The sequence below is a fragment of the Carassius gibelio genome, chromosome A22 (genome assembly GCF_023724105.1).
Source record: "Carassius gibelio isolate Cgi1373 ecotype wild population from Czech Republic chromosome A22, carGib1.2-hapl.c, whole genome shotgun sequence".
Classification (NCBI taxonomy): Eukaryota; Metazoa; Chordata; class Actinopteri; order Cypriniformes; family Cyprinidae; genus Carassius; species Carassius gibelio.
In genome coordinates, this window is record NC_068392.1 from 13,880,181 (window position 1) to 13,907,263 (window position 27,083).

The 27,083-nt window shown below is 38.7% G+C and overlaps 1 protein-coding gene and 1 long non-coding RNA gene across 3 annotated transcripts; both read left to right on the forward strand.

Annotated features, from left to right (window-relative positions):
* The first annotated feature begins 3,407 nt into the window (after positions 1-3,407).
* On the forward strand, positions 3,408-4,807 carry LOC127943193 (uncharacterized). Its single transcript, XR_008149596.1, has 3 exons — positions 3,408-3,529; positions 3,605-3,816; positions 3,892-4,807. It is a non-coding gene; the product is annotated as an uncharacterized LOC127943193 (long non-coding RNA).
* Positions 4,808-21,178: 16,371 nt separating this feature from the next.
* LOC127943184 (CD276 antigen homolog) lies at positions 21,179-26,671 on the forward strand. 2 transcript variants are annotated; one of them, XM_052539420.1, is made up of 4 exons: positions 21,179-21,548; positions 23,925-23,965; positions 25,318-25,644; positions 25,832-26,671. In XM_052539420.1, the coding sequence occupies exons 1-4, from the start codon at positions 21,541-21,543 to the stop codon at positions 25,972-25,974; spliced, it is 519 nt and encodes a 172-aa protein (XP_052395380.1). In that variant the 5' UTR covers positions 21,179-21,540; the 3' UTR covers positions 25,975-26,671. The 2 variants fall into 2 exon arrangements, with proteins under 2 accessions (XP_052395380.1, XP_052395379.1); XM_052539419.1 differs by having other exon boundaries at positions 25,837-26,671.
* The last annotated feature ends 412 nt before the right edge of the window (positions 26,672-27,083 follow it).

Here is a 27,083-nt window from a genome sequence, read left to right on the forward strand (position 1 = left end):
ACCGCATTCTACATTGGAGATCAACCAAGCCATGTAATAAAATAAGTTAATAAAATAAGAACATCCCCAGTTAGTTAATGACTTACATCAAGTCTTTCCCCCTGAAATTTAGAAATCTAAATTGGTGAATCTAAAAGAACAGATGGAGGATAGGCTACACTCTAAAAAATGTAGTAAATCTGAGTAACTGCATCTGTACATTAATAAATAAAACTGAGTAGAAATAGGTTAACATTAAAAATAACAATATTTATAAATTAACTTTTTAATTATGAACTTTTTTTTTTATTTCCTCTAAACCTTTATAAAATAGCATTCCATACAACCACAAATACATACATTGGCTTTTATTTAATTTTATTTAATTTTTACTCAATTATTTTTGTAAGTTTAATTTAAACAATGAAGTAAGATTTTCAGAGATTTTATAAAGTTAATTAAGTTAAATATTTACTAAGCCACAGAATATTTTTTGAGTGTAGTAGGTTTAAAACAAACTCCATCTAAATGTGGATTTTGAAGGTTTTATTTGATGATGGTGATGATACAGTCCTCCCTCAAATGTGAAACTAAGTCCTTGTCAGTCACCATCAGTTATTGTGTATGTGTACATGCATAGCAATAATATTATTAATGTATTTGATTAAAACATTAAGGCAATTCAGTATTCTGATGCTTAGTTGTGTGAAGCTAAAAAGTTATTTTGCTTGCAGTGCAGGGCCAGGCAGGCAGCATAATGCAAAGTTAACAAAATAGCAGCAACAACCTTTTTCAGTTTAGAGTGAATATTTGTGTTGATTTAAAAGTGTTATGTGTTCTGATAACACCAAAATAATTCAAATGATGTAGTGCCTTGTGCAAAAAAAATAAACAAATTATTAGTAAAACACACCCCTCTGCTTGATGCAGTTATTTTGGTTATTCTAAATATATACTTGAAGCTAGTAGCAGAAAATGTTTTCAAAACATGCACATTGTGGGTTGGTTTCCTTTGCTGCTCTATAAACCTAGTGAATACTAAGGAGACCATGGTTTCTGTGTGAACTTGATTGTTTTGTAGACATCTTTTGAAAATTAGAGTTTGAGGAAGATAAAATGAATTAATTTTTTTTTTAAATTATTTTTTTAAAAAGGAAGTCAGTGTTGCGTTAATATATATACTTTTTTGTTTCAAAAAAGAAAAAGAAATATGTAATTATGAGAAGTGCCTTTTATTTCACTTGAGCCCCTGCCCCTCAAAATGTCTGTGCACGTCCCTGCTAATGGGACCCCAGAGGATGCTAACCCTGAATCAACAACAGAACTAACAAATATTGCTACAAGTGTGACTGCATCATATAACAATTATTAATTAATGATATTAATAATGTTCGTCTAGCTGACTATGTCTTGTATTATTTTTAATTTTTTTTAAAAATCCTGTCAAACGAGCACAAACTGACAGTCACCACCATAAGCTACTATTACATATTGTAGAAACACAATTTTCTGTAAAGTTGCTTCGTAACGATTCGTATTGTAAAAAGCGCTATACAAATAAACTTGAATTTAATTTAATTGAATGTGCGACAAAAAATGAACAAAAATCAGTTTCTGAGTGCATAAAAATCTGTGTTCAAAATGCACTCATTGCTTTAAACCAGGAGTCACCTCCTTTTTACAAATCATGAACCTCCATTCCAAAATAAAAACACTGGGTTAACCTTTATTTTTATACTCTAATTCATCCTTCTAACTATATATATACTGTATATTTGGGAGTTTACAGCAGAGACAACAGCATTCTATAGGAGTTATGATGTTCTGCCCTTTTTAAGCGCTGATCTTGTTGTCTTTTGTATAACTTGTTTGCACATGACATCACATCACATGTGGTGCGAAATGCAGATGAAGGGCAGGAAGTGATTTTTTTCATATAAACACTATCACAATCCCAAAATGCAAATGATTTGTGTCACTTGTGGTTGCTTAAATTGATCAAACTGAGAAACCACAAGGAGCTTTTATCATGTACCAAAAGTTGATGTTCATAAGGAGGAAAAAAGCAAGAAAATGACTGGAACCCACTGGAAAAAAATGAAGTAACACTTTATAATAACTTTCATTTATAAATCATTATCAGCCATTATATTGCTCAACAGATCATTAAATAGATCACTAGAATTATGAGATAATATTGTTATTAGTGTTAGCTAATGAACTAAGTAAACATTACTTAATGATTAAAATATGATTATTTCAAGTAAACTGAATTGATTACAAATGTCAGCAAACTTTCAGTTCTTCATTTGTTCGTCTTTGTTTGTTGTGTAGACCTCTATCTACACATCTTAAGAAATAATCTGTATATTATTTGTTGTATATTTATGTTTGTTAATGACTTATCAATTGAAGTTATTATAATGTGTTACTAAAATTAAATTCAACAAATTATTCAATTGATGTGGTGTAGTGGGGCCTACACTCTCAGAAATTAAGGTACAAAAGCTGTCACTGGGGTGGTACCTTTTCAAAAGGTACATATTTGTATATGTTTTGGAACATATTGGTTCCTTTGAGGTACGTATTAGTACTTAAAGTGTACATATTAGAACCCAATAGGTATAAAAGTGTACCTTTTGAAAAGGTACTGCCCCAGTGACAGCTTTTGTACCTTTATTTCTGAGAGTGTACAAGGCTGTATCTTAGGGGTCTCTGCTTATCTTAAGGTGCCCCTGAGTTGCTGATGATGTCATTTGGAGACAGAGTCTGTGCAATAGTGATCGTGAAGTGAAGCTGCAGAATCAAACTCCCACGGACAACACAGCCAAGACAAGTGCCCTTAAAGCAAGCCATCTCACTCGGCGGCCATCTTTCAAATGTCTCTCGGGCGACTATCCCACTCATGCAAGTAGAGCTCCTATCTCTTTAAATGGGGAAGTGTCACAGGCCGGAGCGGACCACCAATTCAACGGGTCTCGCTCCTCCCTCTAACTTCCACCTCGAGGAGGTCCCACAACACCCCAATGAATGGACGGACAACCAAGATTAAAATGTAACAATTTTATTTGTTTAAAAGTTTGGGGAAAGGGGTAAGGAAACTTTAAAACTAATGATGACTCGAACTATTCTTTATCCACAAATACGGATTCCAGTCTCAAGAACACTCCTCTTCAGCCCTTCCTCGACAACACTCCACTTCAGCCCTTAATTTCCCGCCGACTCCACTCCAGGTAAGTTTAAAGCAAGAGCTAGGCAGTTGACGTGCAGGGGTTCTAGCTCTCAAGTAAGTACAGTGTTCAATACACAGGTGAGTATTCACAGGGCTGGGCTTGTTAATGTGAAGAGGTTCTTGCTCTTAGGTAAGTACAGCGTTCAATACACAGGTAAGTATTCACAGGGCTGGGCTGTTGGCGTGCAGAGGTTCTAGCTCTCAGGGAAGTACAGTGTTCAATACACAGGTGGATATTCACAGGGCTGGGCTGTCAATGTGCAGAGGTTCTAGCTCTCAGGTATGTACAGCGTTCAATACACAGGTAAGTATTCACAGGTCTGGGCTGTTAGCGTACAGGGGTTCTAGCTCTCAGGTAAATACAGTGTTCGATACACAGGTGGGTATTCACAGGGCTGGGCTGTTAGCGTACAGGGGTTCTAGCTCTCAGGTAAATACAGTGTTCGATACACAGGTGGGTATTCACAGGGCTGGGCTGTTAGCGTGCAGGGGTTCTAGCTCTCAGGTAAGTACAGTGTTCGATACACAGGTAAGTATTCACAGGGCTGAGCTGTTAGCGTGCAGGGGTTCTAGCTCTCAATGTAAGTACAGTGTTCCATACACAGGTGGGTATTCACAGGGCTGAGCTGTTAGCGTGCAGGGGTTCTAGCTCTCAGGTAAGTACAGAGTTCGATACACAGGTAAGTATTCACAGGGCTGAGCTGTTAGCGTGCAGGGGTTCTAGCTCTCAATGTAAGTACAGTGTTCCATACACAGGTAAGTATTCACAGGGCTGAGCTGTTAGCGTGCAGGGGTTCTAGCTCTCAATGTAAGTACAGTGTTCCATACACAGGTGAGTATTCACGGGGCTGGGCTGTTAATGCGCTACTCACCACTGAAGATATTCAGAGGTCTGTATTCCAAGCAGATACGGGTTTAGTCGATGACTGACGGCTGGTGGGCCTTACAGATGAAACTGCAAACAATACTGGGCTTCCCGCCCAGCTTGACAAGGGGGCACACGGGGGAGGATCGGCTGTTGTCCTTCGCTTCCAGGGATTGCTGCGTGGGCAACGACATCCAACCTCCTCCAGAGGCGCCTCCAACACGTCCGAGCTCCAGCTTACTTAAGGTAAAGACTGTGGTTGCCACCAATACACTACTCCTCTCCGTCAGGCCTCTTCCTACGACCAGGGACACAACCACGGACAAACACCACACACCACAAAGGCACTACAATTCTTCTCGTGTGTACACTTCAATATAGCAGCACTCACCACACTCCACACACTCAGTGAAAGAAGATCGGTGGTGTATTCCCGTTTCGGGCTCAGAGTCCTGACAGGGCGGGTCAGATGGACAAAGGCAGGAGGGCAGACCACAGCAGGCAGATATATCGTACACCGGAGTCTCTCCGTCTTTCCCAGCGATCTCCAACGCAAGGCACTACTATCAACACTGAGTAAACACACAAGCACTGAGGATTATCAGATCAACACAAGAGGGAGGGGGATTTTCCACTGCTACGGAGAGATATGCAGTCGGAATCCTTTCTTAAAGGCGGTTAGTCTCCCTCCACATCCGTCATTCACTCTCCATAATATACAAGAAATGTTCGTAAAGTCTTCACCCACCAGTGCACAGTGTTGTCCTCTCCCAACACAAATTCAATGATCTCCTTCACTCAGGGGCCTTCCAAACGTAGGATCGCTCCTTCAACTCAATCCACAATAAGAGGTAGACACAACATACAAAAGGTCGATCACTTAACTTCCTCCGCACTTCCAATATCCATTTTCCTTGGATTCTCCGTTGCAGCCCGTAAATCGCAACATCCACGCCACACCAGCCACTTCCGTATCCCGTGGAACAACAGCAGAACAAAAACCCTACTCCTGTTCATAAACCAACCCCTTTTATATCACTGCATCCTTCCCGATCCTCCAATCGGTATCCAACACGTCCTCTTCCCACACCTGACATGTATTTTGGATAATTTCCCCGCCTTGGGCCAACCGGAACAGAACTTATGTTTCACTTAAATTGGTCCGGGCGGAAATATTTCCCACACTACAGTTCCGCCCGGATTAGTCACCCAGTGACAGAAGCATACAATTCTGTTTACCAAGCTTATGATTAAATGTCATATTTAAAATCATCAATGAGATCTGATGTCTGTTGTTTCTTATGCTTAATAAAAAGCTTATTTTTTCAGGCTAGACCAGCCAAAAATATGAACTAAATGTGCTAAATGTGGTAAAACACTGAAAGCATTCATTCTGCAATGTTGCTCTTTCATTTGAGGTTAAGACAACTGTGAGAACTTAATCATAAAGATATAGAAAAACACTGCATTCGTTTCACAGTTAAACCTCCACTGTAGACAGAGGTGAGAGATGGTTGTCAAGTGTCAAAGCCAGTGGAACATGTTTCTGGTTTGGGTTTAACACTTCAGTTTAGATGAGTTAAAAAAAAAAAAAAAAAAAAAAAAAAAAAACAGTTTTGTTTATTATTATTTAAAGATTATGACATCAAAAAAAGTAGCACATTCATTTTCAAGGTGTGATTCATGCCTGGCCATTTTAATTTGTAATTTTTATTTTGATGTGATGAATATGGAAATGGTGCTTATTGTTTGTTTGTGTTCATACAGTCATAAAGTCCTAATTAATCAACAGTGTGACATTATTTAAACTGATGTTGAAATTATTTTGGTAATGAAGAAAAATGCTGTTTACATGATTAAGTGTAATATTGTTTTATAATAGATATTCTGTCATTCATTTTTGGGATTTTTCAGATTTCTATTTTAATTTCTATTTGAACACATTTTAAAATTCCCAGCAGACAGATTCTTCACGGTTTCATTTTATTAAAACACAGGCAAAGAATATACACACACATGACAAGCCATGACATTTCACAATCTCAGACTTTATTATCTTATTGTCATTTAACTGAATACTAAACAAATCATAAACTAACAAAATATTAAACAGTTCTTTATATATAACATCTAGCCTCTTCCTGGTCCAACAGCATGAAAAACTCAACCAATCAGGCCTAATATATATATATATATATATATATATATATATATATATATATATATATATATATATATATATAATTTTCACACTTTTCTTTCAAGGTCAAAGTGGTAGAAAAAGAAATGTCCATGTCGACCACTTTTCAGCAGATAAAGATGGATACAGCGATTCCAAAACAAAGTCTTCCAAATGACAAAGAGACCAACTAAGAAACATCAATTTCCTGAACACAAATTAAATCAGAAGCAGGAAGGGCAAAATATGATCCTAGATTTATGAGACCCACTAAAATACAAAGGCTTTTACAAGAAGAAAAATATACAACTACCTGTATAGCTGTTAGTTCAAGAAACTAATAGACATTAATATCATGACTTCCAACTATTCTTTAAAAGCAGAAGAAATAAGTTTCATCATTGAAGGTAGGTGCTGTTGATTTGGTTGGAGCAAATATTATCTCTTAAAGATCCACATGAAATCCTGAAAGAGCAATATATTCAGCTGCATTTGAACAAATATAAATCAAAATGAAGAGTTATGGAGCACTAATTTACAGATCAGCAAGAATCCTCAATAATTATCAAGACAGAAATGAATTTTAGTAATGAGGATGGATTCACATGTTTTGAAGTGTAAATGCTCCTGATGTTGTTCTGTATCTTGTGTCTGCTGCTGATCAGCTTCGAGTCGGGATTGTTCTGCAGAACATTTCAATAAACCTAGAAACCATAAAAATGTAGTCGAAAGCTTAAATAATTAATATTTACATGTTTTATTGACTTTAGCATACGGAGAAACCATCATAGTGATATTTTTACAGATGGCTGAAAGTAACTCACCAATCACCACAATGATCAGAAGTCCATTCATCAGAGCAGATATGATGCTAATAATCTGCCATTGTGTCTGATTCTGATCAATAATCTCCAGAACTGTATGATTGTGAGACTCAGTTTGATGAAACGGTTCTGTAAAGAAAAAGTTCACAGTCTGTCATTATAACTGTACTGTAAATGCAATGGTTGCAGATTTGTAGCACTGAAAATACTGATGACATACTTTACTAAAATGTAATACTTAAAAACAAAAAAGTTATATAATTATCTTTAAAAATTAAGCAGGAAATGGCATCTATGTATGTAAGTAGTGTTCATCAGTGTCTTGATCACTGAATTAATAAATGAACTCACCGGTGAAGTATATTCTGGTGCTGTTACTGAGTTTTGGAGGAGTGCGTGTGTTCATACAGTAATAAACTCCTAATTCATCAGCAGTCACATTATTAATAACCAGACGATGTTTAAACTGCACTGAATATTTGTTTCTGAATGTATTATTATAGTAAAAAGGTGGTATTGGTGTTGGAAATGTTCGTAGAATCAGTGTCGGAGGATCTGCTGTTTTCAGTAAAATCCAATAAACCTCATTTTCATCAAGATCACAGTTTATGGTCACATTTGATCCCAGATCAGTCAGTAGATCTGAAACTGCTGCTTGACAACAGATTAATACATCTGTAAGATAAATAAATAAATAAAATAAAACATTACTCATGTAAACCCCCTGTGATGCATAACATAAAACTAGTTATGATTTAATAAAGTTAGAAAGCATGTAAATATCCTGATATCATGTAAAAACTCACAGAACTGAAGCTGAATGATCTTCATCTTGTTGTCGTGTTTCCTTCCACACAACACTGAAGATGAATCTAAAGCAGAGACAGGAAGACAAAAGAAGCCCTTCCTTCATCAAGTAGAGGAAGTCAAATCAAATTTGTTCTGACCACAACAGCTTATAAACCTCACCATCATCACTGCTTTAAGTTCAGCACTCTTGATATTTGATCATGTTAGATGATAGCTTAGTATATTTCTCAGATCACAACAGAAATGTTCTAAATTATTGTTGAACCTCCACATCTTCTCTTCACTCTGCTCGTGTGGTGTGTTGTGTGTGTTTGTTGAACCTCCACATCTTCTCTTCACTCTGCTCGTGTGTTGTGTTGTGTGTGTTTGTTGAACCTCCACATCTTCTCTTCACTCTGCTCGTGTGGTGTGTTGTGTGTGTGTTTGTTGAACCTCCACATCTTCTCTTCACTCTGCTCGTGTGGTGTGTTGTGTGTGTTTGATGAACCTCCACATCTTCTCTTCACTCTGCTCGTGTGGTGTGTTGTGTGTGTGTGTGTTTGTTGAACCTCCACATCTTCTCTTCACTCTGCTCGTGTGGTGTGTTGTGTGTGTTTGATGAACCTCCACATCTTCTCTTCACTCTGCTCGTGTCGTGTGTTGTGTGTGTGTTTGTTGAACCTCCACATCTTCTCTTCACTCTGCTCGTGTGGTGTGTTGTGTGTGTTTGATGAACCTCCACATCTTCTCTTCACTCTGCTCGTGTCGTGTGTTGTGTGTGTGTTTGTTGAACCTCCACATCTTCTCTTCACTCTGCTCGTGTGGTGTGTTGTGTGTGTTTGTTGAACCTCCACATCTTCTCTTCACTCTGCTCGTGTGGTGTGTTGTGTGTGTTTGAAGTGTGATATCTGGATCTTGAGGCTCCTGTCTGGTTTGGTTTTAGTTCAGTGCTAGAATTCAGATGCTCATGCTCAATATTTAGTTTTGTGTTGTCCTTTGTTTTAACAACACTTTAATGATGTTTAAATCTCAGATGATGTTTAAATCAGTGATCATAAGCCACTGTGTATTTAACTGTGTATTCGTGCAGGAACCCACAGGGCCTCTGTGCATGTAATTGTGAGCACCTAAAATACAGACAAATCATTTTTTAAATTACATCTGTGAGGCCATGTGTTTTAAATATGTGTACTGTTATGATGTAACAATGTGCATGTGTACCTTGACAAAAAAAATCTCATGGCCACAACACTTTATCACTTTCCCAGAAGTTAATATGTCATGAACACGGCAAAACTAAGTAAAGTGAACATGTCCCCTCCGATCACCATACTTGTGAGTCTGCTACTGTTACAGTTAACACATGAAGGGTAACAACATGTCAGACAGAGAGTGGACGATGTAAGCAACACAGCTACAACAAATAAAACTGAAAATAAATCTGTTAGATTTATAATGTATGAATAATCAATAATTGACAATAGTCAATCCTGTTGGCGGCAAGCCACAACAAGCTGCTAAAAATAATTAAAAAAAAAAAAAATACTTCATAAATATCTAAAAACAAAATCTGTCATCTGAAATCAAATCTGGTTGTGTTTTGAATGTACTGAAGGTAATACAATTTTAATTATTTTTATTTAGAAGGCATGTTGGTGTTGGAAGCAGCATAATAAGGCTTTGAATAACTATAGGGGAACAAAGTCTTACTTAATACTTCAAAAAAGAAAAGAAAAAAAAAACATTTCTGAAGGAAATTATTAGTTTAGCAAACAATATTTAATATTCAGAAGAAAACTGTCCACTCCTGAAAATGTGGTTGTCACGAACACACACACAAACAATGCAGAAACAAACAGGATATATATGGACAGGTGAAAACGATGAAAGTGGGGACAGCTGAGTGCAATTAACAGTGATGAATGTGACAAAGACTTGTGGGAATTGTACTGCCTGCAGTGGGGTGACTCTATGGGAAGTGAGACCACTAGTGGACACCCAGGGAAACACAGACCAGACACTGCGACAGTGGTGAGTTTAAAAGAATGAAGACGCTGGGTCCAGCTGAATGCTGATTTCAATTCTTCTGTGGAGATTGAGGACAAGCGCGATATAGTCTGAAAGCCAGCTGCAAAACCTCAAAGCGAAAGTGAAACAAGATGCAACACAGAAGAGAAATTACACCCCATTGCGCAACCCATTCAACGACGATTCCACTGCTAACCAGCTGGAGTAACTGACATCGTCCCACAAAAGTATGTTAGCTGCATTTCATTTTCATATTTCTGTGCTCTGGACATTGTTGGTTTAAAAATGCGGAACTTACAATATTTAACCTAGATGCGAATGATGACGATTAAATGACCGATTCCTGCTCGATGGAGCAGTTCAGGCACAAGATCAAGCTGAATGCTTAGAGCCCACAAAGAGCAAAATACAAAAAAAAAAAGTATTTTCAAGCGAAATTCATCTTGAATTACTACAATTAGAGAACGAAAAGAATGTAATTCCATTTGAAAATGCCAAGTTACATATAAAGGTGCTTCTTTTACAAATGAAAGTATTACAGATGCAAATTACAGAACTACAGGGAGTACAAATATTTTTAGTGAATTGTAGCAATGTAGGAAATAGATTGAAAATGAAGGAAACATTACAAAAAAACAATTTATTTATGTGCTAAATATACGCCTAGTAAACAATAGGCTATGATTTCTGTAAAGATATAAACTATCCATTTATTTATTTATATATTTGTTTGTTTGATTAAATATACAGTATAACATGTTAATAGTTATTTCTGTAATATCATAAATGCATGTTACTGTAATAAAAGGAATGAATGAATAGGTGTATTATATATATATATATATATATATATACACACACTACATACTATACTGCATTTACTTCGTTACTGTACTAGCCTACTACATACTATACACTACTACATGCTATATAGATATAACTACACTTTAACCACTTTTATGCAGTTAAGTGGTTCCCAGAGTAGGGAACGAGACACTGAATCCTTTAGGGGTCGCTATTGGAACACCTCATTGTGACCTGTATCCAAAATAAGTGCAGCCATTTTGAGAAGTTAATCCTTAAAGAGCCAGTAAGATGAAAATTCTAAGCTTCCTATCACTGTTTATAAGTCCTGTACATTAGGTTTAAATCCATCCAAGGTTAAAAAACATTGTAATTTTGACAAAATATCATTTTAAAATTACCCCAATTCTCAGAGATCCCCAAACGGTTCGCGCGAATCTGTTCAAAAGATTCAGTTTCCTTAAACCCCACCTTTCGTTAGCATACTGTGTTCTGATTGGTCAACTGAAATAGTTTTGATTGGTTGTTCCGCACACAACTTCATGGTAAACAAAGCGTTAGCATCTGTTTGGGGTGAATTATGTCTTATTCCTCTCAACGCGAAGCAAACAGTTAAATTAAAAACTTGAACAGTCTCGCTGCTTTTTCTTCTGTGTGGGTGTATTCAAGCCGCGCGCTTCAGTTTGAATCTGCGTATTGTGGTAAAAAATGAATTTTAGCCATTGGTTCTTCTGATCTTCATTCTTTGGCAGTGAAAATAAAACAAACTTGCCTTAACAATTAAAAACACACTGTCTCCTCAACATGATGCTCTCTCACCAACCAGAGCGTCTGTGTGGGGGGTGGGGCAGGTCAGAGATCCGTTTCTCTCAAGACGGTAGGCGGAGATTATGCAAAGTGCTCCTAGTGACGTACATAGAGATGGGCAAAAGATTTGAAATCTATAATGACTCGTTTCAACGATTCAGAGTCGACTCCTTACTTTAGAAGCCAATAACTTTATAAATCGTGTACTTTTTGGTTAAATTACTTTGCACATTGTTTACACTGATGGACAGCTATATCATACACTCTAATACAGGTAATTTTTGATTTCCCATCTGTGTGGCTCTTTAACTGTAACGGACCAAGATTATAGTTAATCCAGGTTTATTGTGAAATTAAATCCAGGATCAAAACGACAGATTCAATGTAAGCCTGCTTATTTTTAAACAAGGTTTAAATTAAGATTAGTGTAACAGAATTATTAGTGTAACCTTGATTTCATATAGATTAAAGCTTTATCCTTGTTGGTACAACCTGCATCTCCAAAAGGGCCAAAATATATTATTTTGTACTCTTTATTTACATTTACATAAAGTGCATAAACAAGAAAGCCAAAGCTGGATGAGGGTTCTTGAGGCAGTGAATAATAGGGCTCCTCGAGGGATCAATGTGGGCTTTAAAGGCCTCTAAATGCATCTTGGCACCAGAATATGATAAACACATGAGGCTCTTCCTCACTTGTGGCAATATATATGACAAACGGCCTGGTGCCAAATCAAGCACCACTCCTTAAAAGTAAATGAAAAACAGCAGATAAAGACGTCAGGTCATGCTTCTGACAACTGAAAAAGCAAACAGGTTTTTTGTATTCAAGAAGCAGTATGATAAGAATAGACATCAAAAGCATTTAATTAACATAAGTCAACATAATACAAAAACACATGCCATATAATGCATACAATACAAGAAGCTCTGCTTGCATTGAAGATATTTCTTGGATGAATGCACCAATTAACGCAATATCAATGAGAATAAAAGAAGTGTGCTAAATAATTTAATTGTATGTTATAGGCTGTTAAGGACTCCGGTTTTAAATATCTTTAAGAAGATTGCTCTTCTAGGTTTGGATAGAGTTTTAGGTGGGACTTCTGCATTCTTGTCATGTGCTTACATTGACAGTCAACAAAACCAGTGGAATGACTGTGTCCAAACCGGTGCTTTTATGGTCTGTATGATCAGTTCAGCAACATGATCTGAGCAGTCAGATGCTGTGATGTTTTTACACCTGATTGATATTATCACCACATACTCTTATAGTATGAGCGCTGCTACAGTAAATCAAGAAAACAACATGTGATTCACATAGTCTTATATCCTAACATTAGCCAGAAACTTTTGGACTGGTTGATAGGGATGTTGATCCAGGACCAACAAGGATGTTTGTCCAGCAAACATTTGCTACTTGGCACAATCACATTCACTTCTAAGAAAATATTCTAAGTCCTAAATGTGCTCTTTGCACTTCTGTGTCAAACATGAAGTATATGTTTTGCAATGCTTTTCAGTAAAAGTGTCTACACTTCCCTAAAACAATATAAGTTTAAATGAGAAGAAAAAAATTATTTAAGATATGAAGCCTTATTTGAAAAAAAAATATACTGCTTGAATAGTCAATAGTAGAAGTCAATAGCAAATCAAGTCGTCTATAAGCATTAACAGCAAAATATATGTGTATGCTAAAAACAGACTGTTAAAGGAATAGTTATTTATAGTTAAAAATGCTCGAATATAGAAAGTCTCTTTCTGAGTTGTTTGAATAGGTCTTTGTCTCTCTGTTGTGTGCTGCCCTCTACTGGGCCAAACTTAAAAATTACCCAAATGGCATTTTTATTAATATATTTAAATTAATAAAAATTGAGATTCTTTTGAAGTCAGGCTGTGAATTGTAAATTGCATCTTAATGCCTCAAACTAAAGTCTTGAAGTTACTATCATCTCTTCTACAAACAATGGTGCAATTTTCTGCTATACTTTCCACAAGTCATAGTTACTCTATTTAGCAACAGTTAATATTATTATTATTTTTTTTTGCTACATACAGTAGTTGTGAAATTGGTAGGGTAGATTTGCATGTGTGATCTGTCCCTGTTTGGAGAACATTACTGATGCTATCAGTCATCTTAAACTCAACACATTTCCAAGAATGGGCGGAAGGTTTGTCTTCTGAATTCTACAGACTGTTTACTAAAAATGTACTCTTGTCATAGAAAGTAATATGGGAGGTTCACTTCCTCTAATACGTACTTTCCAGTCTAACAAGTGTGTGTTTAGACACTTCTAGTTTTACCTGATTCCGTTGCAGAGTGTTAGAGAAAGCCAAAAATAGTCTCACATTATATGACTTCAAAAACTATTTGAATTCAGGTATGTTTGTGTCAGGTGAATGAATGAAATAATCAGAAAACTTGGACTCATAAAAAGCCACTAGAAATGTCCTACTTTACATTTCTGAAGATTACCAGCTCGTTTTTTTGTCAGAAAAAATAATAGAAATAATCACAGATAGCAACGTTGTTTAGCCCCAGATCTGACCCACATACTGAATGATAGCACTTGGGCGCTCCTCTCCTGCTTGTTTTTGTCATTAGTCACTTTCCCCTCTGCCATTCCAAACCTGTAAATGCTTCATTCGTCTTCTGAACACAATTCAAGATAGTTTGGATGAAAACCCGGGAACCTTTGTGCCTGTGCCACTGAGTGCCAAATAAATAACACTGTCAAGGTCCAAAAAAGTATGAAAAGCATCATCTGAATAGTCCATCTGCCATCAGTGATTCAACTGTAACGTTATGAAGTGATGAGAATACTTTTTCTACACAAAGAAAACAAAAGTGATGACTTTATTCATCAATTCGTGTAGCGTCATTTTGGCAAATCTAAGCATAATGCAGGCAGGATATGCTGTTCTTTATCAGCCGCACCACAAGGATACGTTTTTTTTTACATGTATTTACACTTTGGTTTGAAAGCAAACAACGCATTGGCGCACCACAGATATAGAAGAGCATATGCCATCTGCACCCTGCTCAAAATTGCCAAAATGACACTATTCACTGACGCTTATTTATTCAGCTTTCAGATGAAGTGTGAATCTCAATTTTGTAAAATGTACACTTACAGTAAGACATGTTTCATATGTATTTAACAACTTCTTAAGAAAAGACAAATCCTTAAAAAAAGTATCAAAGTTTATAAAATAAACATTAAGCACTGGTTCTAACGTTGATAACAAATCAGCATATTAGAATGATTTATGTCACGGGCCGGTTCCCGATCCCCACTAATGTACCACCTCAAGGAGTTTATCCAGAGACACCACAGACAGACGTCCAGGTAAGTATAAAAAGGTACAATTTTATTTAGTTAAGACCCTAATCACTAAAACACATGTTGACGGAGTTCCCACTCCGTTTCTTCAGTTCAGCAACAGTGGGGAGTTTGGCATGACAATCCCTATCCAACCGTCAACCGAACGGGGAACCCTCAATCCTTCCACGGGGCAGATAACAGCACAGAGAAAACTCAGAGATCTCCACGCCACCTTGTCCGGGTCCACAGAAACTCCAGCAGCGCTCATGCAGTGACCCAGGAATCTCACCTCCTTTCGGAGCAATTGGCACTTGTCTGGTTGTAACTTCAGACCATACTTTTCCATCGCTCGGAACGCCTGTTCCAGATGCCGCAAATGTGAGGCGAAATCCGGGGAGTAAATGATCACATCATCCAAATACACCAATGCAGAATCCACCAACTGACCACCCAGACACCGCTGCATCAACCGCTGGAATGTAGCTGGGGCGTTACAAAGTCCGAACGGCACCCGGTCCCATTCAAAGAGCTCAAAGGGGGTAGTGAATGCAGTCTTCTCCCGGTCCCCCTCCTCCACCCGTACCTGCCAATACCCGCTGGCGAGATCTAAGGTGCAATACCATGGAAGCCTGTGTCAAACTGGTGAGAGAGTCCTCTATCCTCGGCAAGGGGAAAGCATCTTTCTTGGTGACTTGATTCAGCTTCCGATAGCCCACACAGAACCTCCAAGCCCCAGTCTTCTTCCGAACTAAGACAATCGGGGCAGCCCACGGGCTACTGCTCTCACGGATAACCCCCTTCTCCAGCATCCCTCGTAACAAGGTACGGATCTCAGAGTACAAAGTTGGTGGTACCTGACGGTATCGTTCCCGGCTGGGGGCAGCATCGCCGATATGGATCGGATGCCTCACAATATCCGTACACCCATAATCGTCGTCATGAGTCGAGAAGATTTGCTGCCACTTGGCCAAGAAACCCTGGAGCAGTCGTGCCTGTTCCTCTTCCAGACCCTCTCCTTGCAACGACTCCCCCGGTCCTCCCGATCCCCCTGGGAACCGGCCATCTGGATCCTACGACAATCTGCCACAATCCTCTCCCATCCTCTCCTTTCCGCCATCGGAATGGTTCGAGCTGGTCTGACACGAAACACCTCTTTCTAGCAATCTGCAAGAACATTCATGCCCAGAAGCGCTCGATGTACCCCCAGACAATGATCTCGTACAACCACAACCCCTCTTTGTGGTACATTAATTCCATGAATCTTAAAATCAGTTACCAAGTATCCAACGTAGGGGATATCCAAGGTCAGTGCCCCACCAAACCGTCTCTAGAAACGAACAACGAAGAAGGGTCCGTCGACTTGACCCACACTTGACCCACAGTGGCCGGTGACTCTAAAAAACCCCTTGCGAACCACGGCACTGACCACACTGGCAGCTTATGTGCCCCGGCTCTCCACAGCTGTTACATATTGGCCGTCCCTGTTCGTCCCACTGAAAACTCAAACCCGTTGGCCAGGCAGGACGTCATCCAAGCTCTCGACTTCCATCAGAATAGGAATGTTCCTGGGGCAAAGACGGGATCTGATTCCAGGGTCAAGGCCTCTTGCCGTAGTCCTTCAAACGTCAGCCCAGGGCCCGGACGAAGCTGTACACGTAAACTCTGCCGGATGGGCCCCTCACGGAGTCCCAGAAGGAACTGATATCTTAACAGGGTCTCTTCTTCCCCTAGGCCATGGTCACGTCGCCCCTTCAACCTTGCGAACTGCTCTCGCAGTTGCAAGGCATAGGCTCGCAGAGTCTGCCGGGGTCCTTGTTTACAATTAAAGAACTGCGCTCTTAGGAAAGCCACCGGAGAGGCATCACCATATTGCCCGGCCAGGAAATTGAAGATTGCTTGAGCTGTACCTCGGGTTGCTTCAGGTGCGGCTTGTACTTCCCTCTTGGCCTCGCCTTCAAGTGAATTAAGCACAAACTGAGTTTTCTGCGAAGCACTCAACCCCTGCAGTCCCGCCAGGTACTCCACCTGGGCCTTCCACTCTGTCAAGCTCCACTCTGATCCTGGTCCTCCATACTTCTGGGCCCACGGGGCACCCATAAAAACAGGCATAACTGGAGGCCGGACTGCCAGCAAGTATTCATCTGCCATCGTGGGTCTCTGGCTACTCAACTCGAGGCGGAACCCTGCCGACTACGCCAAGTTTGTCACGGGCCGGTTCCTGATCCCCACTAATGTACCACCTCAAGGAATTTATCCAGAGACACCACAGATGGACGACCAGGTAAGTATAAAAAGGTACAATTTTATTTAGTTAAGACCCTAATCACTAAAACACATGTTGACGGAGTTCCCACTCCGTTTCTTCAGTTCAGCAACAGTGGGGAGTTTGGCACGACAATCCCTATCCAACCGTTAACCGAACGGGGAACCCTCAATCCTTCCACGGGGCAGATAACAGCACAGAGAAAACTCAGAGATCTCCACTCCAAAAGTCCCTCCCAAGCTTTCAATGTAAGTAGTGATTCCTTTTCGGGACAGCCGACGACTAATACCTGCTCGACAATGGAACACAAACACACAGCAGTTCCTTTCTACACCCACTGGACAACAGGTGAGGTAACAAACTGTATCAAGGGATTTTCACACAACAGCGTATCTGCAAAGGATGTCAACTAAATAAGCATACAAAAGGTAAATTACCTCCCCCAGCGGTTTCCTCTCGCTATATGCCAGCCGATAGTGGGCCCTCTAAGGATAGGATGGTTTCACTCAGCGGTCTCTTATACCAGAGCGGAGGGCCGTAGAAGTGACATTCTATAATGAGGAGCTCCCACACAGCGGCTTACCTCCGGAGCACATCAGTATGGAACGAACAATGGTAAGTTACTCCACCCAGCGGTTCCTTTCCATGTTGCCAGCGGATAGTGGGACATGCAGTGTTAAGGGGATTTTCGCCCAGCAACTTCCCTTCAAAGCGGACAACGGGTAGGTGACAGTCTATAATGGAGAGCTTCCACACAACACCTTATTTCAGAATATAGCCAGACAATGGTAGAGTACGTCACCCAGCGATCTCTCTCCCAGAGGGTGCCAGCAGACAGTAAGGCATTCAGTAGGGGAAGATTTCACTCAGCGGTTTCCCTTCGAGGTAGGTATCAGATGGTATGACAGGCTGTGATGTGAAGCTTTCACACAATCATTTATCCCCAGAATATAACAGTAGAATAAAGACAATGGTAGAATACTTCACCCAGCGGTTCCCTTTCCAAGTGTGCTAGCAGATAGTGGAACGTTCAGTGGTGAGGTGGTTTCAATCAGCGGCTTCTCCTCGCGGCAGATGGCATGTAATGGAATAGTCTATAATGAGAGGCTCCACACAACGGCTTATCTCCAGAGTATGACAGTGGAATATAGAGCAGACAATGATAGAATACGTCACCCAGCAGTTTTCTTTCCAGGCATGCCAACAAATAGTGGAACGTTCAGCGGCAGAAGAGCAGCACCCAGTGGCCTTCCTTTCAACAGGGCAGCAATGGACAAATGGCTTCTCCTCAGGGCGGACCACGACAAAGAACAGCTTCCCCTCCAAGAGGGCAGCGGCAGACTATGGAACACTTGTAACAAGAGACTATTCACAGCAGTTTCATTTCAGAATATCACAGCGGAACTTCAAACAGGCAATGATCAAATCGCCTCCCTCCACAACGTTTCAGAGCAGCCAGGAGAATATCCACCTCACAGATTAATTGTATCCACTCACAATTAATCACCTCAGAGAATCACACGTGTTCACTTCACACTAGGCACTGCAGTCCACAACAAACTCACAGCAAATACAGCCCCCGCTCACGGTCGCCGCCGGTTACTTCTGCCATCTAAGGCTTGACTCTCCCACACTGTGAGGAATATTTCAACAAGATTTCAATCCAAGTCTTCCACCAATTCAAAGACACTATCCACAGGCAATTGTATCCACAAATATCAAAGACAAGAGGGCTTCACAAGAGAATATCCAAAAGGGCACTTAGCTGCTGTATAGATGATAGAGATGTTCAGCCACTTCCCAATCCTCTTCCCGTTCACGCTGTGAATTCGTTCCTCCAATTCCCCAAATGCTGCGACTAAAGTTTCATCTCCCCACCGCGCTAGTCCTTCCTGCTCTGTCTTTCCCACTTGGTCCTTTCCACTTGGTCCTGCCTCCTCCTCAAATCCATGAAAGGAAACTCCGGAACTGGCCCGTTGTCGCACCAAAATAACCCCCACCCAGAAACATTTTGAGAAAACGCTTGTCATCCCGTGACATTTAGGTAGGATCATGTGACACTGAAAACTTTAAATTAGTGTGATGAAAATTCAGCTTTGATCACAGATTTTTTTTTTTTTTAATTATGGTAAAATATTTAAATTATAGTAAAATAGATAAATTATTTTAAACTGTAATAATATTTTACAATATTATTGTTTGGTTAATTCATTTTTTATTGTATTTTTGATCAAATATATCCAGGCTTGATGAGCATAAAATACTTTATTCAAAAACATTAAACATAGCAATGTTCCAAACTTTTGTACTGTATAAGCACAAATATGCACAATTTTAAATTAAATGTTGTATAAGCAAAAAGATTATGGATCATATTTGTTTCAAGTGCTTTTTTATTAGGGTGGAGGGGGGGGGGGGGGGCTCAAACATGAATTTTCCCTATGGCCTCCTATGTCTACAGCTGGCCCTGCAGATTACTTGCTGCTGTGTTTAATCATTTATGTTGTTAAAATAACATTCTTTTCCATCAATATATTCTATGGAAAACAGACAAACAGTTGAATTTCATTGAACTTGTTGACAGTAAATGTATTGTCACATGTCACTTGTAAAATTGCAAATCAACACCTAACCTCTCTTGTGGGTTTGTTACTTTTACAATTAAACACTGAGAGTGGTACAATATAAGCAACACAACAACAGCAAATACATTTGATAACTGTGTTAGATTTATAGTGTGCAAATAATCAGACACTGACAATAGTCAATTGTATTGGCTGCAGAAAGTTCATCTGATTTAAAACTAGCAACCAAACCTGCATGCTGATACTATATCCTAATAACAAACAAGTCTTGAAGGGTAATATCAAGACAAGGCTGTGCGTCTGAAACTGTTGCTTTCTGTTTCTTTTAGTTTCTTGGTAGATCAGAATGAGGATGTCTTGGTGATCTGAAATAAAACCACAACACACCTATAACTGTCGCCTGCTCATCTCTGGCAGATGGCATCAGTCTCTATGAGTTCCTCTCTCTCTCTCTCTCTCTCTCTCTCTCTCTCTCTGTAGGTCAGAGTGAGCAAGCAGGGTCATATAATAGAAGTGTTTGACTTGAACACAATGTTGTTGTTTTTCCCCCAAAGAGTTTTATGGCAGGAGACTTCAATCGCACACTCATGTAAGTCTGAGTACATTTACTCTTAATTTACTGCTGTTCATTTCACTTATGGGATCAAATGACACATCAGATGTCATGATTTTTTTTTTTTTATTATTATTAATATATTTTTAAATGAATTATTGTTCACTGAACTTTGCACAGTATTTTGTAGTCTAACCAATAATAAAAATAAAAAAGTAGTATTAATGAACTAAAGACCAGACAGATTATTCAAGACAGCTGAGATCATTAGGAATGGTGGAAATTCAGCAGAAAATCAAAAGTCAACTTGTGTCTCAGTAGTCTGAATATACTGAATAAGGAACAGATGTCTAGAGTGCAACTCTTTCTTTCTTTCTTTTTTCTTTTTTCTTTTTTTAAATTCATTTTTAAATTTACTGATTTATTTATTATTGTTATTATACGTTTCTTAAGACATACAGGGTGGAATTACTTTAAAAGAGACACATTTATATACCAGATAGAAGAAGAAGAAAAACAAACAAATACATACAGTAAACAACAACGATAATAAGTAAAGTAAATAAAAGAAATGGTAAAAACAATAATTTATTCCTTTTTTCTAGCAACAGATTCAAGATCCAACACATTTGGTGATGTATAGAAAGGACGTTACCAAGCATTTCTCTATAAAGTTTAACAACGTATCATTCTTTTTTGATTTGATTGACATTTAAGATCATTTCAGTGACTCCATTTCTATTAAGAATCATTTTTAATTATGCAGTTTTTCTTTGTGGATGTGATATTTACCATACAGAAATATAGAAGTTCACAACAAACTCATACATTTTGCTTCTGTGTGTAAAAGAATATATGAGATCTTTTAGAGACAGCTTATAACTAACATTTATTGTGGCAAATAATAATAATAATAATAATAATAATAATAATAATAATAAACTTTAGACCAAAATTACTGTTGTAAATCAAATGAGCCAATTCTTCCTATAGTACAAAAAGCACAGTTTTACTCAATGTTTATATATTTTGATAACGATACATTGCATGGGTAAATTTAGTGAGTACTTTAAAAGGTAGATCTTTATTTTTGAGTGTGATCATTTCATCTGGTAACTGATGATGACACTCACCTCTTACTTACGTATTTACGTACACTTGACGTCTGACATCATCTGTAGAACGACACATGGGGCATTGCTACGGAAGAGTTGAAAAAGTAGTATTTCACTCTATTTTCAGAAATATTTATGAGTGATATAGTCAAATAAATCATACAGGATATTGATTATATTGAACCAGAACCATGATCAGGTATGTGAGATGAATTCTGAAAGAAGCGCTATTTGGAGAAACTCGTACTTCTCGGAAATGAATGTCTGATGTAACATTAGTTCGTTGCTTGTGTTTGGCCTGCTGTGTTTGGGTTGACACATGCTTCTTTTAAACTAGAATTAAAAACAGGAAAACTCTTAAGCATCATAATTTCATTAAACATTAAATATTATTAACCTGATTATCAGGTTTATCATTATTTTGATTTAGTTGTTAGCAGTTAGCATTTTGGATTATCGTCTTTTGTGGCTCATGTTAGTGTTTCATGGTAGTTTTTGTTAGTAGTAGTTAATGATAGTAGTTGGATTTGCCTAGTCTTATGGTTAAATCAAGGTTTTACCAGTATAACAGGGTCATACAGATACGTTTGGAGAGGCAGGTCCTCAAATTATAAAAAGGGCACATGGAGAACTGCACGGCAGATGCTTCTGTATTGATAGCAGCAAATGCTGTGGCACAGTTTTTGAAAAAGAAACGCAAAACAGAAAATACCATTTTAAGTTTAAAAGTTAAATAATTATTTATTTGCACTTCTGAATCACTCTGGAATTAGAAACAGAATTATATTAGGTCTATTATTATTATTATTATTGTTATTATTATTGAGTTGCTGTTGTTAAACAGTACAGTTGATGTTATGTCGGAAAGAAAATCTGTCTTATTTAAAATTAAATTATATGCTAATAAAAGAGTACAGGCACTTTTGTTTATACTGATGTGTGTAGAATGTTAGCTGCATTTTCTATATTGAATTTTAATGAAATGAAAATTCATCCCCTGCACATCCCCCGCAGGTGTGTACACATAGAGGTTTCTAGATTTACATTCAAAGAGACAATATTGATAGTCCATGCATGACCTCTAAAATGAGGAGAAGTGAATATCTGAAGTGCTCAACACAGTGTATGTTTAATTCATATTTGAAGCCGGAGGGCAGTCTGGTGCAGAAAGTCTAAAACAGAGTCATAGAAGTAATGACTTGTGATGTGCAGGAGTATCCAGCTATCCCTGTAGCTGAGCTGAATAAAAAGCAGAAAAAAAACTTGAAGACAATAAACACATGATTGCGAAAATAAACGATTTATGTGTGTTTTACAAGTTATCTCCGCGTAATAAATAAACTATATGAATAATGCAGTACTGATTGGCATATCATTTAGTGACCTATAGAAACTATGAAATGTATTTCCTGCCTTATTCTGTGATAAAAAATAAACAAATAGATAAATAAAAATAATGGGGAAAAGGTGCTTGTTAGTACCCTTTCTACAAGCGATCATAAAATTGTCATTAGGAAAATATTGAATTTATATATATATATATATATATATATATATATATATATATATATATATATATATATATATATATATATATATATATATATATATATATATTGTCACGGGAGGAGCACAAGACAGACACAGTGGGCGTGGCGTCAGGCCTCGGAGAGGCTTTTATTAACATCATAAAACAAAGGGAATAAAAGTGGCCAAAGGGGGAAAGTGTCCAAAATAACAGGGAATCTGGTGTCCTCGTCGTGCTGCGGGATTTGTGTAGGTCGGGCAGTGTTCATCAAGGAAGGGTCCAGGCAAGGGGCGGAGTCCGGCGGCCGCACGCGCTCCCCTCCTTGGTCCGGGGCGCGAGGGGCGGCGGCTTCTCCTAGCGGCCGCGTCTCTCTCGTTGGCCGCGGCGCTGGTAGGGGATGGACGGCCCGGCATCCTGGCCCGTCGGCCGTGTATACGGGTGCGGTTCCCATCCGGATCGCGGGTCCGGCAGCTCACGTCTTGGTGGCGCGGGAGTCCCTCAACGCACCCTTCCTGGACCCACGAGGACACCAGTGTGCATGCACGGGGAAGAGACCGGTCTCCTGAGGAGAGGCGCGTTGGGCTTTTAAACAGCGGCGGGGATGAGGCTCCATTCACATCAGGTGTGCCCCATCACACGCCGCCAGCCCTGACTCGTCCAGCGCCCCTCCTCTCACACACCCACTCCAGTCGGGAGCCTGGTGAAGGGCGGCGATTTAGGACGGGGTGCCGGTGACAATCAGGGAGGAGGCAGCTGACTCGTCACAATATATATATATATATATATATATATATATATATATATATATATATATATATATATATATATATATATAAAACAATTCAATATTTTGTCCTCTTCAAAAACATTTACTGCCAAAAAGTAACAATATAGCATGCATTGACATGGGAGACACTCTACCCTATCTTACCTTATGTGTGTTATATGAAAATCAAACATATTATGTTGGTGTTGCTTGAAGCATGTTAAGTTGAAGTTAAAGTTGAGCTAAATTAAGTTAAAGAGACTTTTTTCTTGTTTCTGCAGTTACTGCTTCATTACTATATTCGCTGTGCTGATAAACAAAGGTGAGAACAAAAACATGCTTTGTTTCTAACGTAACCCCGGCTTCTTGAGATACGGAATGGGTACTTCATCTGCGAAGACTGGCTATATAATCTGGAATTTCACCATAGTATCCTCAGGTTACTTTGACTGAAGTGATGACTGCAGCTACATATCGTACCAATATATGCAGTACTCATTCTGTATCTCAGGGAATCAAGGTACCAATCAAGTACCAATCAAGTAACCGAGTACGTTCCCTGTCGATACTTCACTTGTACGAAGTCTGATAAGATGCTTTGGGGAACCCAGAGAGGTCAGCCCAGCCTTGTATAATCGTCTCAAGATAATTCAGAACAGTCTAGGAACTCAGTGAGGGCCAAGAGTGTACATGAAGAAGGCAAACACCAAGCACTGGTTTTGTCATATAACAGAGTGCCCTGTTTATGTCGAAAGGTTCAGATTACAAAACCAAGTAAATGTGGACAGCGAGGCCCAGCTCTGGATTGGACCCGGTTCACACAGTGCTCCCCAACCTGTGTTGGAGGTCTCTGTCGAGACCACCTTCCTTCTGCAAACCATTCTCAGGGGCATGCCCCATTCCATCCACTAATGATCTTTATAAGAGGCCAGGGCTGTTACACAGCCGTGGGATGGAACTCGTGGTTTCAGCCAGTACTGGAGGGGACGCATGTGGAGCAGGCCCAACTGAAACTAAGAGGATCTGTTTCAATGTAATCATCTTGAACGACCATCTCATGATGGTTACGATTCAAGTGGCTGAGATTGAGAATGGGCTTTAGGCCGCCATCCTTCTTGGGGACAATCCTTCTTGGGGACAAGGAAGGCCTCGGCCCAGTTGCGTGGACAAACTGTCGGTACCCAGACATGAACAAGGTGCTCGAAGGCACAACAGAGTTGTTCAATTATATGCTGTCAACCATGGCATCTCACTTACTCCCACCAAACAAAACCAGATCACTCACGGCCGCAGAGGGATGCTGGTCTGGAAGGGAGATGTGGACAGGTGAGAGTGAGGAGAGAGTGGAGAGAGTGGAGAGAGTGAGGAAGCAGGAGGGAATGAGTTGTGGTGTCGCTTTCTGGCAAAAATGTCCGATTATATAGCCAAATGGCTCCGCCCATTCCATTGGTTCGTTTTTTATTCACAGCACAAACCAATGGCAGTGCAATTACACTGCATTATTGAAAGGATTCAGTCATCGGAGGAAAAGGGGTTTTCCCCAAAGTGCTTTAGCAGATGCAGTGAAGTATCGCTAACTATATTTAAGTGTTAAATTCATTTACCACGTATAAATACCAGACTGTGTGCTTACAGAAAAAAATAAAATAATAATAATAATTATATATATTTCAGTGTGTCTGCAGGTCACAGTAGAGGCTGTTATTGGTGGTTCTGTTGTCCTGCAGTGTTCCTCAGCTGAACATGATTATAAACCTCAAGACATTGATGTGAGCTGGAGACACAATGGGAGCAAAATTGTATTTGATATAATTCCACTCAGAAATTCACCAATGACACAGGATCCAGAGTACAAGAACCGAATTGAAACTTTCCCTCAAGAGTATCTGAGAGGAAATTTCTCCATCAAACTCATCAATCTTCAACATACTGATGCAGGACAATACATTTGTTATATGAAAAACTCAAATAAATATCAGACTCTAAAGCTGATCATCAGTGGTATGTGAAAATATTCGATTAGTGCAATATGTTTTTAATATAAACAAAGTCAATTGTTTTAAAATCTAAATTCTGCAAGTTTTTGATCCAATATCTGAAATTCACCAATTATCCAATATGACTGCTACTGTGTATCACAGTGAAGTAATGTTTTCTGTAAATGCTTTCTTTTTTCTTTTTTTTTCAGAACAGGAGGGAAAGGGGCCGCGACTGTCTTTGCTCTTGGCTTGTATTATATCACCTGTGTTATTGGTTATTATTTTCATTGCAGTTTTCTTTATAAAAAGGTGCTCAAGCAGCCAGAGGGAAACTGGAAATGGCCAATCTTGAATCAGTATGAATCAGGCTGATGAAGAAGATCATGATGAAAAAGTTGCTAAATACCATTACTTTCTTGCAGCAATGGCAGGAGCATTTGTATTAAACATGGAAGCATAAAGTATCTGCCTTCTCTCTTTTTTCATCTTGTAATTTAAATATTGTTAAGACATATGCACACAAGTTCTGTGATTATAAACAACTCCACAAAAGCATTTCCAGCTTCAATTGTTACTAACCAGATTTACTTTATGTCCCACATCTACAGAAGTTCTTGTTTAAAACATGTTTTGTGTAATTAATCCATTCACAGATCTCACTGTCAAAACACTGATCACCATGATGATGACATGAAACATACAATTTTCAACAAGACGTCAACATCCAAATCTCTGTTAATTCTCAGTAATTATTTCTGTAATTATTTTCTTGTGTGACAGAAATAAAGTCGTTCTGGTTAGTAATAACTGAAGTTGGGAATACTGTTTCCTTCTCAGTTCTCGGTTCCTAGAATGTCACATTTTAAATCAAAATTAAGTTGAATGTTTGAGAAATATCATACAGTTTTAAAAAATTTCATCGAACGTCAGGACATATTTTATGTTTCTAGAACAAACACTGAATATTTTGAGAATGTTCCTATAACAAAATTATGTTAGCTGTGATCCTACGCTTGATTTATACTGTGTTCTTCAATAAAAACAATTTAAACCTGTATTGAGTATGAGTTTGGTTCTGTCATTGTTGCTGCCACAGGTGAGTAAGCAAAGAATTTGCTTGAAGAACAGAAAACAGATAGAATACAATACAATGCAAATTTTATTTCTATAGCACATTTAAAACAACTGCCATTGACTAAAGTGCTTCCCAGCAACATTACAAACAGAAACAAAAAACATGATAAAAAATAAAAATTAAATAAATAAAAATTAAACCCCTAGTCACTCTAATTGATTCTAAACGCTCTACCAAAAAGGTACAATTTCAATTTAGTATTCACAGATGGAGAAGATTTAATGTGCATTGGCAGCCACTACAAAAGGCCTATCCCCATTTGATTTTAATCTCATTTTGGGAACATGAAGAATAATCTGACTGGGAGATCTTAAGTTTCTTGAACT